The 15,444-nt window shown below is 52.0% G+C and overlaps 1 protein-coding gene across 1 annotated transcript; it reads right to left on the bottom strand.

The window, feature by feature from the left end:
* Window positions 1–1,504: 1,504 nt before the first annotated feature.
* On the bottom strand, window positions 1,505–15,077 carry ELOA (elongin A). Its single transcript, XM_054292267.1, has 11 exons — window positions 14,925–15,077; window positions 10,123–10,179; window positions 9,394–9,512; window positions 7,414–8,608; window positions 6,503–6,617; window positions 6,003–6,158; window positions 5,541–5,638; window positions 4,731–4,911; window positions 3,845–3,956; window positions 3,456–3,607; window positions 1,505–2,967 (listed from the first exon to the last, which is right to left on the bottom strand). Exons 1-11 carry the CDS (start codon window positions 14,994–14,996, stop codon window positions 2,906–2,908), a joined length of 2,319 nt encoding a protein of 772 aa, XP_054148242.1. The 5' UTR covers window positions 14,997–15,077; the 3' UTR covers window positions 1,505–2,905.
* Between the last annotated feature and the right edge of the window lie 367 nt (window positions 15,078–15,444).

Here is a 15,444-nt window from a genome sequence, read left to right on the forward strand (position 1 = left end):
ATGGCTGCTGCTTTCCCACAAAGGCTCCGGGGGTATTATCCGCGGGGATCGTTCCAAACAGCGCAGGAACGGGAGCAGCACCCCCGCCGGGATACCGGGAGCGGGCTACCGGGAGTGGGATACCGGAGCATCACCCTCCGAGTAGCCACGGAGTTTCCCCATGGTGTGTGTAACGTTCGTTGTCAGTGTCAGGAAAGAACGAGCAGGCACAGTCCAGTGTTGGGCTTTTATTGAGACATGATTCTCCTCTTTTTTTCATATAACTTATCTAATTAAAATATTCATCTTAGTTACCACAAAAAAAGGAACATAGAAAATTGTATATATATATACACAGAGTTTGGGACCAAAATACAAATACGAGTCACTCCCCCTCCTCCTCCTCCTCCTCCTGCAGGGATGGGTGGGAGGAAGAGGCAGCTCTGCTCCACCTGCAGCGTGTGGAGGAGCACAGAACAAGCGCACAGTGTCACAGTCCGAGCACTTTGATCCCAGACTTTGCCTCGAGTGTCCCCAGGGAAATATCCCTGCTCTGCTCCCAGCTCAGGGCCGGTGCCAGCCCCTCCCCAGGCTGGATTTAGTGCCTGGGCAAAAGGAAGGGATGGGTGAGGGGTTGGCATCGAGGGGTTGGCATCGAGGGGCTGGCATCGGCCCTGTGAGAGCAGAGTGACACCAGTGTCACCTCCCTGCAGTGCCACAAACAGAACAGCCACAGCTGGCAAAGCCTGGAGCAAAGGGGGAGCTCTGAGAGGGAAAGAGCAGCAGTGCTTGGGCCATACCCACAGCCGAGTGTGAGATCAATGAGTTGGCAGTTTAGCAGTGCCCAAATCGCTCCTGGGCATCGCCCAGATCCTGTGCTCAAAGCTCCACCGTGTCTGAACCACACCAGGCTCTGCTTCCCTCCCCTCTGCCCCCACCCCGAGCACAGAGGAGAAATGAAGAGTAGCACAAGGGTCAGCAGAAGAGAATATATTGTTATCTAATTAAAAATACAGCAAAATTAAATACAGCAAAACCACGGGAGAGTAAAGGAGCCATTATCTTACAGCACAACACACACTGAAATGCTGCACGGGGACATTAAAGCATCTGGGACTGTAACAAACTTACAGCACATGAGAGTCTGAGAACATTTTTTCCAAGAATTCCAAACTAAACAAAGAACAGACCAAATAAACAGGAGGCAGGTGTTCAGAATGCTTTTAAAGAAAGACATGTCTTCTAAAGCAGGTGGAAAAAATGAAAAAGGAAAGAAACAAACAACCCAACAGAAACCAGAAGCAAAACAGGGATTTTTTTTTGAGCCCTCCAGGGAGGACCCTTCACAGCAAGGTTTCCCCCGGTCAGTGCACACAGACATTGGGATTTGGCAGCCATGGAAAGCCAGCAGAGCTTCTCAGGAGCTGCCAACAACAACAGCATCCACCACCAGCATCTCTTCCACCCAGACAGCAAAGTCCTAGGGCAGCAAATATGGCTTGGAACAGGAGAATCCCGACCCAGAGACGCCTGGGGTCTCCCCAGCCCCATCCTGTGCTTGCAGCACCCCTGGGGTTCCCTTTGGGGCAGACAAAACACGAGCAGAAACCTTCCCCAGGCACAGCCCACAAGCAGAAACCTTCCCAGCAGCACAAACTGTGCCCAGCCCTGTGAGCCCAGCTGCCATCCCCACATCCCCAGCAGGGCTCTGACCTCCCCAGGAGCTCCAGGGCACCCCCTGGCACCCCCATCCAGCCCCTTGTCCCTCCTGAGCTGCAGCTCCTCACACAGCAGGCACAAGGGAGCCTCTGGAGCCCCTGCTCTGAAGGACACACACGTGTTACAACAGCCACATTCCCTTGCTCACTTCCCTCCAGCCTCATTCAAGTGGTTTCAGGCTCAAAGACCAAAATCCTTGGATTTTTCCAAAGAAAGGACAGAGCAAAACGTACAGGGAAAAGACTTTAGGATCTTCCAAACTGGAAATAAATCCTTTGCAATTCCACACAGAAAACAAGAAGAATTCCTTCCTGCTTCCCACTAAAAGAGGCAAACGATGCCTTCACTGCTATTTAAAACCTGGTTTCCATTGCAAAGTCCCCAGTCTCTCTCCAGATAAAAAGTTAAAATCTGACTTGATGCACAGTAAAAGTGCTCCCAAATCCCTGGCAGTTTCATTCCCAGCAGGCAGCAGAAGACAACAGCAGCAGAGGAAACGTCCCCAAAGGCTCTTGGCATCCCTGCAGGACCACAAAAGCACCTGGACAGGATCTACAGCAACAGCACAGAGAGGGTCAGGAGCTCAGATTTTATTGACACACACGAGCAGGGAGCAAAGCCAAAGGCCTGGCAAGTGGCTGGGCCACTGGCCCTGCCTGTCCCAGAGTCTCCAGGTGAGACTTTGGGCCCAGCAGGTGACAGGAAAGGCTCCTGTGACACCCAGTGTCCCCTCAGATGGATTCCAGCTCGAGTCACACCCTGGCACTGGGTTGGGAGGGAAGGGACTACTGGGAGCAACATAAATAATGCAACAGGGTAGAGGGGCAAAATATTAATTAAAACCATTTTATAATTTATTAAGAGGTTAAATAATTGTAAATAAGTCTCTGGATCTTCCATTCTCAGCAGGCGCCAAGATTTCACATTTTCCTGTGTCAGGAGATTCTGTACACCCTTCTTTCGAGGGATGACAAAGCCAGAAACAGAATGTTGGGGACAGGGGGGTAAAAGAGGGGGGGCTTGACACTGAGAAAGGGACCAGAATAAAAGATAAAATACTGTGCCGTCATCTTGTGCAGATCAAAGCTTCTCCCAGCAGCTGCAGCCTCCAAAGAGTTCAAAGATAAGGAAGGGCTGTTTGGGTGCCTTCTCCCCCTCCAGTGCCACTCCTCCCCAAGAGAGAAAGGCCCAGCTCAGCACTGCAAACTTATCTCCGAGAGAACCTGTTCTTGAAAGCTTTGATAGTCTTTGCCATCATTGGTGCAATTTCTGCAAAAGAGAAAGGAAAACACACCACCACTGAATCAAACGAAAAAGCCCCCACAGGAAAGGAAAAGTGATGGAAGAAGAGCTGAGAGCAGTTGGAAGCTGCAGCCCTGGCAGACAGGAGGGTTTGAGCGGGGCCCATCACAGTTTTTAGGTCACAGACTGAGGAGAAGGTGCTGCTTTCTGCACTGCACCAACACAGATCCCTGGTTAAACCTTCCAGAGACAGCTGCACTCCAATTCCAGACAGCTGGACAGACACAGGGCAGCAGGAGGACAGACAGAGGTTCTGCCTCACTGGTACCATCAGGACAGGCTGATCCAGTCAGCTCCGAGTGGGTGAATCAAATATTTGCAACAAGTTTGAACAGAGAAAGAGAGAGGAGAGACACCACCACCAACCCTCCTGCACAGCAGGAATCCTCCCCCAGCAGAAGCAGCTGTTCCTAAGCTCTGAGAGGCCACAGGGGTGTGCTGCAGGCTGTACTTACTCTTCACAGGGGGTTTCCTGGGGTCGTAGGAGGAGAAGGTGCTACCTGAAGACGGGGCCGAGTGGGCGCTGCTGGTGCTGGGCCCATCGTAGGACTGCTCGTCACTGGCCCGAGCGTGGCTTTTGCTGGGGGGGTACAGGACTGGTTTTATTCTGCAACAGACACAGCACAGGCATTGCCACAAAGGATTCACTTTGAGTTGATTCTACAGATACAAGGCAGGTTTGTAACAGCAGCAGGGCTGATACAAGGTGGAACCAGCAGGATCTCAGCGCTTCCCAAGCAATTACAGTTACAAGTTTCCCTGCAGAAGGAGCTCCCAGACACACAGTATCCTCTCCTGAGCTTCAGGGGGCCCCGAGCAGCGAGTGCTACAGAGAAACACTCACTTGGTCTTCTCTGGCAGGAGAGGGCCTCCAGTTCCAAACTTCTCCTGCCTCCTCCGAACGTCCCGAGGGGGCTTGGCTGCAGAGTTCACAAATGCCATCTTGGCCACTCTCCCTGCAAGAGTCAGAGGGAAACATCACTTACATCCAGCTGGCTATAAAGGAGGGTCCTCACTGCTTATCTTCTTCATCCACCCCTCACAGTCCATCCATTCCAAAGAAACAGTGACAATCTCCTTCTCAAGGTCTGAACCTCTCAGAGTGAGAAATCAGACTGATCAGCTCAGCAGTTCTCATTATGTTCACCCAAAAACCAAAAATGTTTCCCCCCACCCTGCCAGCATGGAGAAGCCACATGGAAGAGGAGCCTGCTCATCATCACTGTAAAATACTGAGCTGCATCAACACCATCAAGGATGAAATCGAGACACCACTAAACCACGAAACAAAGGAGCACACAGAGCTAAGCAGCTCCTAAACTGGACTGGTTTTAACCCAGCTGGGCTCCCCCAGCCCCACCTTTGGGTTTGTTGGCGTGGGCAGAGCCGATGTTGTGTGCCAGCATGAGCAGGCGCTGCTCGCGCGCATTGTGCAGCCGCAGGTATGTTCACCCAAAAACCATTATGTTCACCCAAAAATCGTTATGTTCACCCAAAACCCAGAAATGTTTCCCCCCATTCTGGTTCTCTTCCATGCCACCATGGAGAAGCCACATGGAACAGGAGTCTGTTCATCATTGCTGTAAAATATTGAGCTGCATCAACACCGTCACGGATGAAATCAAGACACGGCTAAACTACAAGGCAAGGGAGCACACAGAGCTAAGCCTGGCTAAACCTTCCAGAGAGAACTGGACTGATTTAACCCAGCTGGGCTCCCCCAGCCCCACCTTTGGGTTTGTTGGCGTGGGCAGAGCCGATGTTGCGTGCCAGCATGAGCAGGCGCTGCTCGCGCGCGTCGTGCAGCCGCAGGTACATCTCCCGCCACGACTCGAACTCCTCGGGCTTCTCGTTCTTGAAGTCTCGCAGGCAGTGGTTGTGCCACAGCTGATCCGTGTCCTCCACCAGCACCTGAAGCAAATACAGAGCTGGGATCCCTCCTGACTCCTCCTGTCCCTCAGCACCAGCTCAGTGCTGGTGGAATTCCAGCAGGGGCCATGTGCTGCAATGTAGGAATTGTGTTTTCTGACAAAACTATCTTTGGTCTCCTTAAAAAGGAAAAAGCTCAGAAGTTTCTCTCTTTGATTAGGTAAAAAGACACCTCATAGGACTTGGGGGACTTCACCTCAAACTTAAGGATGGCCAATTGGACAGGAGCCAAAAAGTCCTGCCTGAGCAATTTACCAGAAAAAGAAGAGAACAAATAAACTAATGGCTTTTGTGAGGTGTTTTACCAGGAGCAAGAACCTCTTGCACCTGGCTCGGTTTTTCTCTGTAAAGAGTTTTGTTATTTTGCCTTTTATTTAAACTTTTCTGTTTCCAACAGAAGCCATCCTACTAATTTTATGCCTTCTAAGGTAGCTGAGCTATCTTGGGTGTGATATAAATCTCCAAGAGCTTATGAGACCTAGCTCAAGGAAACCCATATATCACTGCAATGCCAGGAACTCAGGACTAGCAATGAAAAGAGCAATGAAAAGCTCTCAGAGGTGAGGACAGCCCTGCACACCACATCCCTTGTCCCAGACCCAGGCACTCACATGGTTACATTCCTCGATGCGATACAGCTGCTCTGGGGTGCACCTCTCCAACACTGGCTCCAGCACTGAGAAAGGGACACCACCCACTTCATAGATTGCTAGAGAGAAGCAAGAAGCACAGGGTATTAATTATCCTGCTCCTTCCTTGCCAAGGAAAGGGCTTGACACCTTGAAACACAGTGAAAAAACTGCAATGTTGCACAACATCATTCAGGATGAGGGGAGGAGAAAGGAACCTCAGACACTGATATCTCCAAGTTGAGAAATATTTGTGCAAGCTCCATTTGCCATAATTTCCAGTGCTTTAGCACTGCCTGAAAGCATTCTAGGTGCTGCTCCCTGCAGCCCCTGGGCTTCCAGTGGAATTTATCCCATATTTATAACAGGGGGAACTGCTGGGCTCTGTACCAAGTTGCCAAAATGTCAGTGCACAGTGACTCAGAGACAAGGACAGGTACTCACAGTCGATGTTGTTGCTGAGGACCCTGATACACTGCTGGTACAGGGACATCATCTTTGGGAGGTAGGCAGTTTTGGAGCCAGAGTACACCTGCATTTTGGAATTTAACCGGCGGCCTGTGAAACCAGCTTCGCTCTCCTCCACCGGCGAGGACACAGCTGTGGAGGGAAACCATTGCAGTGAGGAGGGGACAGAGAAAAGGAAGAGCCTGTCCTGATAAATGGCACAGGAGCCACAAACTGGAGTCACCCAGAAGTGACCTAAAGGGCAAAGTCTTCTCCAAGAGGCTGCAGAGCAAGTTGAGGAAGGGCAAACCCAAAGCCTGAGCCCCAAAGAAGCGTCAATGAAGGATTTTTCTATTTTCTGATGGAGCACATGGGAAGCAGCTGCTTTTTTATCTGAAACCTCTGCCCTTGTCAGACCCCAAAGAAAAGACTTGAACCCACCCCTGCTCTCTCCCCCAGTCTGGCTCATTCCAAACCCCTTTTCCTGCCCAACATACCTTTCCTTTTAGTCTGGGAGCAGGTGATGGACTCGATGGAGGGAAGAGGACGATAATTGGCCTGGATGGGGGGCAGGGGGATGTCTGGTAATGTCGGGACCACATCTAAAATTATCTGGAAGGAGAGGATGGACATGGAATAAGACAGGAATACAGCAGAATGTGACATTCCACCAGGGTGCAAACAGCACTGAACTGTGGGGGTTTTTGCACATTTTAAATAAACCACTCAATGCTGCTCAGTTTGCACCAGGGGACAATCTCAGGGGGTGGCTGCCAATAGGAAGAAGCTGAAATTTGGGATCTGAATCATTCAGCACCTCCCAGAAAGAGCCATCCATGTTTTCAACCTATTCAGGACAAGCAGAAGCATTTCCTTGATCTCAAACACTCATTTACCAGTTCTGTCTCTTCTCCTCTTCCTGCACAAAACTTTGCACTGGTGCAGGAGAAGGGAACCTCAGAAACTGAGGGAAACTTAAAACTTTTATATGGAGTTTTATGAAGCATTTAATAGAATGAGCAGCAAAGCAGGATTTGTAAGTTAAACCTTATAAAAACCACTTTGTGAAGAGCCAAGTGTTTCAAAGTTGAGTAAAAAGATGAAACAGTAGAGATTTTACATATTAGTTCCTATTTATACACCAAACCCTGGCACCCATGTGACAAAGGATCTGCACAGAAATATTGCTCATTTTCCAGGCTTTCACAAAAGAAGGTTTGTCTTCTGGAATGAGCTGCCTTGTACCACCAGTTCTCCCATTTCTGGCCACTAAAAAAGGTCCATTTTAGAGAAGCATAAATACTTGAGAGGGGAGACATGGGAACCTCTTTAGCAGGAGATGCACTGCAAACTGGGCTGGATTCTAAGCTCACACCCACAGATACTCTGCTTTCTTACCAAACCTTACCCTCTTTGGTTTAGGAGGCTCTGGGGATTTCTTCTCTGCCTTTTTCTCACTTGTTCTCTTGTGGCTGGGACTTTTCTGACTGGAGCTGGAGCTGTTGGTAGTGGCTTTGGATCCGTTCTGTTTGCTGTGCCCTCTGTCTTTGTCCCCAGCTGACCCAGCTGAGGGCTTCACCACTTTCTTTTTCTTTTTCTGGGGCTGGTCATAGCTGAGATATGACTCAAACGACATTGTAGGTTGTTCAAACTCATCCTCTGCTTCCCCCTCCCCAGAATTTGAGGAAAACCCCACTGATTTTTTGTCCACATCGGAGATTTTGCGCTTCCCCTCCGAAGACTTTAAGCTCCCAGAACCCCCCTTTTCCTTGATCCTATTGCCTGAGTCACTCTCAGCTTTCCTTTTCTCTGAGTTAGAGCTCTCCAGGCTCTGCTTGGACTTTTCCAATTTGCTCTTCTCAGAGTCCCGATGCTTTTGCTTCTTGACATGGTTCTCCAAAGATTCCTCCGGGTGCGGCTTCTCCTTCCTGGAGGCGCCGCTTTCCCGATTCTTCTCCTTTTTGCCGCCCTCTGACGTCTTCTGCTTCTCCTTGCTGCCTGCTGCCACGGGGGATTCTCGGAGCTGCTCCTTAAAGGAAGCCTTGTGCAACCTCTCAGGGCTGAAGGCAGAGCTCCTGTCATCCCCTCTGCCATCGAGTCGCTGTTTCTTGTGCGAGGATTTGTGCTCTTTGCTCCGACTCGCGTTCCCTTTGTCGCAGACGTCGCCGCGCTCCCGGCCTGCCCCCAGCTTCTCCTGGAAGCTGTGCCCTTTATTGGCTTTCCTAGGGAATAGTGCTGGTTCTTCCTGCTCCTCAGAGGCATAAGGGTCTGTGTCCATGTCCTGAGGGCTCTCACTGGGCTCAGGTGACGCTGCTTGCCCACAGTCCGAGTACTCCTGGTCTGAGGAGAGCACCGGGGAGGATCTGCCCCAACCCTTCCCCTGGTGGCTGCTATAGCTGTAAGTCTCATAGGCTCTCTCAGGCCTGGGGTACCTTTTGGACTTCTTTTCCCTATGATCTGGGCTATAGGACTGGCTGCAAGAAGGCTGGAAGGGTTCTGAGTATTCCTGATCAGCCTCCTCATCCTCTCTGAGGGAGGATTCCTGGTGCCTTTTGCTCGAGCTGCTCCTCTCGTAGTCACGGTCTTCAGAGTCCAGGTTATTTCTGAAAGGAGAAGGAACCAGAAAGAGTGAGATTAATACTGCCCAACATGAATGAAAAGAGCCATTCCCTGGACTGGAACACCCCTCATGGAAGACCAAAGTAGTATTTGGTAGCTTTGTGGCAAAAATCCCACTAAATCTCTAAGGAACAGCAACAATCAGTGATTTAAAAATTGCATTTCTAGTGCAAGAATTGCATTTTTGTTAGAACTAGAGACAGAACCTTGTGCCTACACACTCCTGGCTGTGTGATGCTGTGGGAAATGTCCCCCAGTTCCACACGTGGGAATACACTCCTTTAAATTCCCAATAATAACTGGGCTTTTATCACTCAAATCTGTTTGATCTCTGCTGGGTTCAACACAGCTTTGTTACTGCCACATGCCTGCTAGCAGTAACTTCCAGTTTCCATAGGATTCTGGCTCATGAAAGCATTCTTTCAATTTACTTGGGCCTAGAACTTCCTGCCTTCAGAATCACAAAATGGGAAGCAAGCAGATTGCATATTCTGCTTTATTAAGGGCACTTTTTGTGGCATCTCCTATTAATCTCTTCATCAAACTGCAAATTCCTGAAAGTTGGCCCCAACTTCCACATGAAACTGCAGCTGTCGTCATCCCAACACTCCAGAGCCAGCAAGGGCAGGAAGTTTCTGCCAAAACAAGGCAAAACCCCCAGGCAGAGTTCACATATTGGTTTTACAAGTTTTTCCACAGCCTTGGCCAGAGAGGTTTGAAGTATCCACTGAGAAAACACTCCCAAAGCTCATGCATGGGGCTCACTCACCGCTCTGCCTCCTGTGCCACCGGCACCAGCTTCTTCCACCTGGCCACCAGGTCCTTGGCAAAGTCTCCCACCAGCTCATGTTTCCTCAGGCTGTTCACAGTCTTCCCAACTCCTGTCTCCTTCATGAGAGAGCCAGGAATCCATCTTAGCAAAAGAGGAATTCTCACCCCTGCTAAACTCCCTCAAGAGTCAGAGAAACCAACACACTCCCTACTGCTGCAAGGGAGAAAGTTCCTTGGTCTAACAGCAAAGATATCATTTTATTATGTCTTCAGCTGCTTTATATCACTCACTACTGTAAATCAAAGGTTAATTCTACCTTAGACAAACACTAATTATTTGTATTATTAACCCAAGTCAGTATTCACCATGAGAGCTGGCACGTTTGAAGACAGAAGCTATTAAAACCTGTAAGGATTAGCACTTCCTCATTTCCTGCTGGTTTGTTATTGCTGGGATCTGCTCCAACTCCCTTATCCCAGCCAGGTGTTAATCTTTTGGGAGAAGTGAGCGTGACAAACTGTCCTGCATGGCTTCCCACCTGCCCTGGCATGCTCCCTCCCCGTGCCTGGCACTTGCAGAACCTTATCACAATCACTCCTGTGTCACTGGGCTGGAGCAGGTGGTGAGACAACACACCCTGTTCCAGGGAAAGCACATTCCATGGAAAACAGCCCTCCCTGGCTCCACAGACACGAGGGAAAGCCCCAGAGATTTCACAGCTCTTACCACGAGAATGTCAACTGTGATGGGTAACTCTGACAGCCTCTTCAGACTCTTCAGCAGCTGTGGAGACAAGAGGAGAAGGGTTCAGAGCTGTCACACAGACAGGGACTGGGGAGGAAGAAAATGCTGCACTGCCTGAGAGCTTGTTAGGAAGATCCAAGTGGCTGACAGCTGCTGTCTGGCTCCAAAAAAGCTCCGGAGAAGCTGAAGACGAGGGCCAACTGCAAAAAAATCTCATCTCTGCCCACAGGAACCCACCAGAAAGTCTTGTAACACACCCAAATATTAATGTTTGCAGCTTCAGTCTGGTTTAAAGCACTGGGAACACAAACACACAGCAAGAGGAACAAAGGACTTGGAAGCCTCTCAGAAGGTGGTGGTGGAATCACAGCCCTTGGCAATAAAAAGGGGAAGGAGAATTTTAGATGCTCTTAAAGACCTAAGAGGGGAACCTGTGTCTCCACTGCCACAGGCTCTCTTCAATCAGGTGCTAAAACAGCAAATTCCCTCCCTCTTGCTCCACTCTTTTCACCAAACACCAGAGAAGTGTTTTTTTCCTCCACACACCCCAAGCAAGGTTCTGCCAGCATCTTCAGCTGCTCCATGGGACAGGGTGGGACAAGGAGCCCTCTCCAAGGAGGAGCTGGAGGAGGTTGGCAAGAAAAAAACAGCCTCAAGCTGAACCAGGGAGGTTCAGGATGGACACCAAGAGAAATTTCTTCAGGAAAGGGTGGCCAGGCATGGAATGGACTGCCCAGGGAGGTGGTGGAGTCACCATGCCTGGAGGTGCTGAAGTTTTGACCAAACACAGGGCTCTGGGCTGGCTGGCAAGGTGGGGATCAGTCACAGGTTGGATCCAATGATCCTGGAGGATCCAACCCCAATGATTGTGGGATTCTCAGTGCAGGGGATGTTCCTGCACCTCTGCCAGCCAGGTGCTTGGGGACATGGCCTCCCCACGATGGCTGTTGGCTCTGGAGCTCCAGTACATGGTAGAACACATCTGACAGCACTGTTGCCCCTCACATCATTTCCCACAGCTCAGCTATAGCCACAGTCCAGCCTCATCAGCATTCCCATTATTACAGCCCCTATAGAGCCCAGGCTGTGCTCAGCACTCCTATGCTATATGCCATACAAAGGGCTGCCCCTGATCCACAAGATCTTCTCTTGAAAGCACTGTGCTCGTGCTCAGATCAGCAGTGTCAGCCTGAGCTGCCACCCAGGCACCCCCACAGCCACCCTGCAAGGACCAGGCAGGTTTGCAGGTCTCTCTGGAGGGAAAGGAGTTCCTTGAACCTCTTTGAGGAGGGTTCTGCTTTCAGAGAGGAAACGCTCCTCGACACCCAGAGAAGGGTTCCACTGACATGAGCAAAACCACAACTTCTGCTCACTAGAAACCACCCTTTCTATTTAGGACCTAATAACTGTGACACAAGGTTTCGGTTTTCTTGGTTTAGAAGAGTGAAACACTGATACCAAGAGTGGCTGCTGTTGCCTTGCCAGCACAGCTGCTCAACAAGTGCTGGCAACTGAAGGCACCAAAGCAAAGGCAGCAGAGACAGAGCCCAATTCTGCTGCCTCTCCTCACAGTTCAGGGGTCAGGATCCCTCTGGGAAGGCCAAAATCCTTCAGGGATTGGTAATAAAGAGTTTGGATTTGTGTGAACAAAGGGGGCAGGAAGTGAAAGAAAGATGGATTTTTGTACTAGATAGAAAAAGGGTAAACCAGGAAAATGTTAAAGCAACAGCATCTCTGTGAGTCATTAAATTCATAGAAAAGTTTCCTCAGAGCTTACAAAATCCCACTGTGAGAGTCAGAACCAAAGGAGAGCTCGTTCTGGTGTCCCTAAATATTTTCTAGCTACACCCCACTGCAGCATCTCCCACAGTTCTGTTTGCTCTTTAGTTATTTGCTGCCTTCAGGGCTGAATTCCAGGAAGAGAAGTGCTGCTCTCAATGGCAATGCTGTTCTCAGTGTGGCTGGAGACCAGGGGAGCCACACACTTGATCCAGAACACGTCTCATGAGGAGCTGAGATATTCCACAGCCACTGCAGTCAGTTCCTCCATGGTCCTTGGGCTTGAGATGCACCAAGTGAGACAACTTTGATGCAGTCAGGCTTAAAAACTCGTACTAAACTTTATTTCCTTTGGAAACAAGCTGATGGAGTTCATCCCACTGAGGCTTACAGGGACATCAGGAGGAATTTTGGGCAACAGGAGGAATTTCTTCACAGAAAGGTGGTCAGGCATTGGAGGGAGGTGGTGGAGTCTTCATCCCTGGAGGTGTTCAAGAAACAACTCAGTGTGGAACTCAGTTGATATGGAAGGGTTCCATCAAAGGCTGGATTTGATCCTGGAGGTCTTTTCCAACCTGTAACAATCCTGGGATTCTAAATCTGACAGCTCACCTTGGAAATAACCAAAATCATACAAATTCTGAGAGGAAAAGGCGACCAGGTGGGAGACAGAGAACACCAAGCTTGAGTTTTGTGAGACACACACGACAAAACTCTTCTAAAACACCCCAGAACAGGGCAGGGCTTCAGTCAGTCAAGACACAACCCACAAAACTGAGCTCCAGCTCCAATCAAGTCCTGCTGAACATGGGTGGATCGTTTTCTTTCCCTGAAAGAAGGCAGCCAGACCGTTACCACACTACAAACACACACTAATATCAAATTGCTCCAGCACAGCCTGGCTGCTGTGCCTCCATGAAGATGCTCTTGCTCATGTTTTCCTTCTCCTCTTTCTTCCCATAGCCCTGAAGCAGAACTTGTACCTCCTCTGCTGGAAAAAAAGGACATTTTCCAAACCATGACAGCACTGTCCAAGATTTCACTCGCACTGTTCCGTGCCAGCAGCCCAATTTTTACCCAAAACCAGGAATAACAACACTTTACACCTTTCAGCAAGGCATACTGGGCAAAAATTATTCTTTCACATTCCTGATAAAATATTTTGAAAGGACTAGGCAAGAAGAGTGAGGACTGGAAATGGTGTAAGGGTGGGCAGCACCCAGGGATGCTGTGGGTTTGTCCTGCTGATGGGGTAAAATTTCTTCAACAGGAAGATCCTCACATGATCCATCAAGACAATGCAATGGCAACTAAATTCAGGCTTTAAACCACTAACATTTCCGAGGACATGGTTGGGAAAGTATCAGAAGTAAAGAATATAGGTCACAGGGCCTTTCTGCTGGGGAAGAAAAGAGCTTTTCAAGTCATTACCCTGCTTCACCTCCTCTGCCTGCCCTTGCAAAACCGCCCAGGATCAACAGAGCAAGAAACGACTTCACACCACGAGGTCACTGCAGAAAGAGCCGGGCTGTGCAAACACTGCCCGGGGCTTGCAGTGCTCCAGAAACACTCCAGCGCTTCTTGCCCGAGCTCACACGAGGGGCTGGGAACAGCAGAGCTAACTCTCTGTGCACAGAGCACTGAAACAATATTACAAGTCCTGCCCATGATCTCAGGAAGCTCAGACCCCCTGGATCTGCCTCCTTGGCAGTCCCACAGCTCCATCTGGGGCTCCACCAGTTCAACCCTGCTCTGAGAGGGTGAGGAGAGTAACCAGATCCCATTGCATCACCCCCAGCCAGGCTGGAGCTCCTGCAGGGCTCCCATTTCAAAGGGTAAGCATCCAGCATCCTCTCCTCCTCCTCCTGGGTGGTGGGAGATCTCGGGCAGCGAGTTCTGCAGGTGTTTGTTTCGGTGACACAGAGCCAGCCCAGCACGGAGCAGCTGCACAGCCCTGCCTGCCTCCTCCTTCACCTGAATTACACAAAACGTGAACCCAACACGTGTGAATATTCCCAGCAGACGCTCCCCCCTTTCAAACAGGAGAACGGAGTAACAGCACGCCCGAGCTCCACCAGAATTCCAAATCTCACTAGAAAAACCAGCTCTGGTGCAGGACAGTGGCTGTCACCGGAATGTCACCGAGCACAGCGAGCCCGGGGCAGGTCGGGGCAGCACCGCAGCAGAACATTTCGGCAGCGGGGACATTCCCTGGTGGAGAGGGGCGAGAGGAGCCAGGCGAGTCCCCCAAGGCCAGGGAGGACCGGAGGGGACAGGAGGGGAGCCCCGGCCCCCGGCGGGGCCTCCCTGCGTGGGCTCACGGGCGCGCGGCTCCGCCACCCAACACGTCACCGGGACACGGCTCTTCCGGAGAGCGCTCCCTCCGCTGCCCGAATGGCCGGCCCGGCCACCGGGCACCCCTAAAGGCACCCGGCCCGGTACTGCCAGGGGACACCCCAAAAGGGAGACCCCAAAAGGGAGACCCCAAAAGGGAGACCCCAAAAGGGACCCCGGCACGCCACTGCCAGGGGACACCCCAAAAGGGAGACCCCAAAAGGGACCCCCGCCTGCTACTGCCAAGGGACACCCCACAAGAGACCCCTGCTCGACACTGCCAAGGGAGACCCCAAAGGGATCCCTGCTCGTCACTGCCAGGGGACACCCCAAAAGTGATCCCTGCCTGCCACTGTCGCGGGAGGATCTGCTACGGGACCCCTGCCACCACCCCAAGGCTGTCTCGGGGGGACCCTAAAAAGAGACGCCTGCCCAGCACTGCCACGGGGACACCCCGCAAACGACACCGGCCCGCCGCAACGGGACACCCAGGGCCCGCGAGCCGCGGACGAGCCCCGGGCAGCCCGCACGTCCCAGCCCACGCAGCGCGGCCCCGGCCGGGCACGGAGCTGCCCGCGGGGGAAGCCCCGGCGGAGGGAGGCCCCGACCGCGCACTCCCGACCCCCGTCCCCACCGCTGGCACCCCGGCGGGCCGAGGCAGCCCCCATCACCTTCTTGGGCTCGGCGCTGCCCGCCAGCCGCGCCTGGAGCCGGCCCACAACTTCCAGCACCGACTCCGCCATTTTTACTGCTGGAGAGCCGGCGGCGGCGGAAGCGGCTTCAGCGGCCGCGGGGCCCACGGCGCTGCCCCGCCGCCGCCGCCATCTTGGCTGCGGGCAGGAAGCGGAAGCGGCGCCGCGCGGCCTCGGCCATGGCGGGTGAGGGCAGAGGGCGGCGGGCGCCATGTTGGGGGCTGGCAGCGGCGCCATCTTGAGTGCTGGCAGCGCCGCGCTGAGCGGAGCGCGGCCCCGCGGCTGTGCCGGCCCTGCCCTCAGGAGGGGCTGCCACGATCCCGGAGGAGCTGCGGTTCTGGACATCGTCCGGTTCAACCCCTGCCCAGGCAGGATCAGCAGGTGGCACAGGGACACGTCCAGGTGGGTTTGGGATGTCCCCACAGCGGGAGACTCCAGCCCTCCCTGGGCGGCTGTTCCAGGGCTCTGCCACCGTCATGGAAAGTTCTTCCTCACGTTG

The sequence above is a fragment of the Melozone crissalis genome, unplaced genomic scaffold (assembly GCF_028551555.1).
Source record: "Melozone crissalis strain CALT ecotype California unplaced genomic scaffold, PUWL_Pcris_2 ptg000108l_1, whole genome shotgun sequence".
Lineage (NCBI taxonomy): Eukaryota > Metazoa > Chordata > Aves > Passeriformes > Passerellidae > Melozone > Melozone crissalis.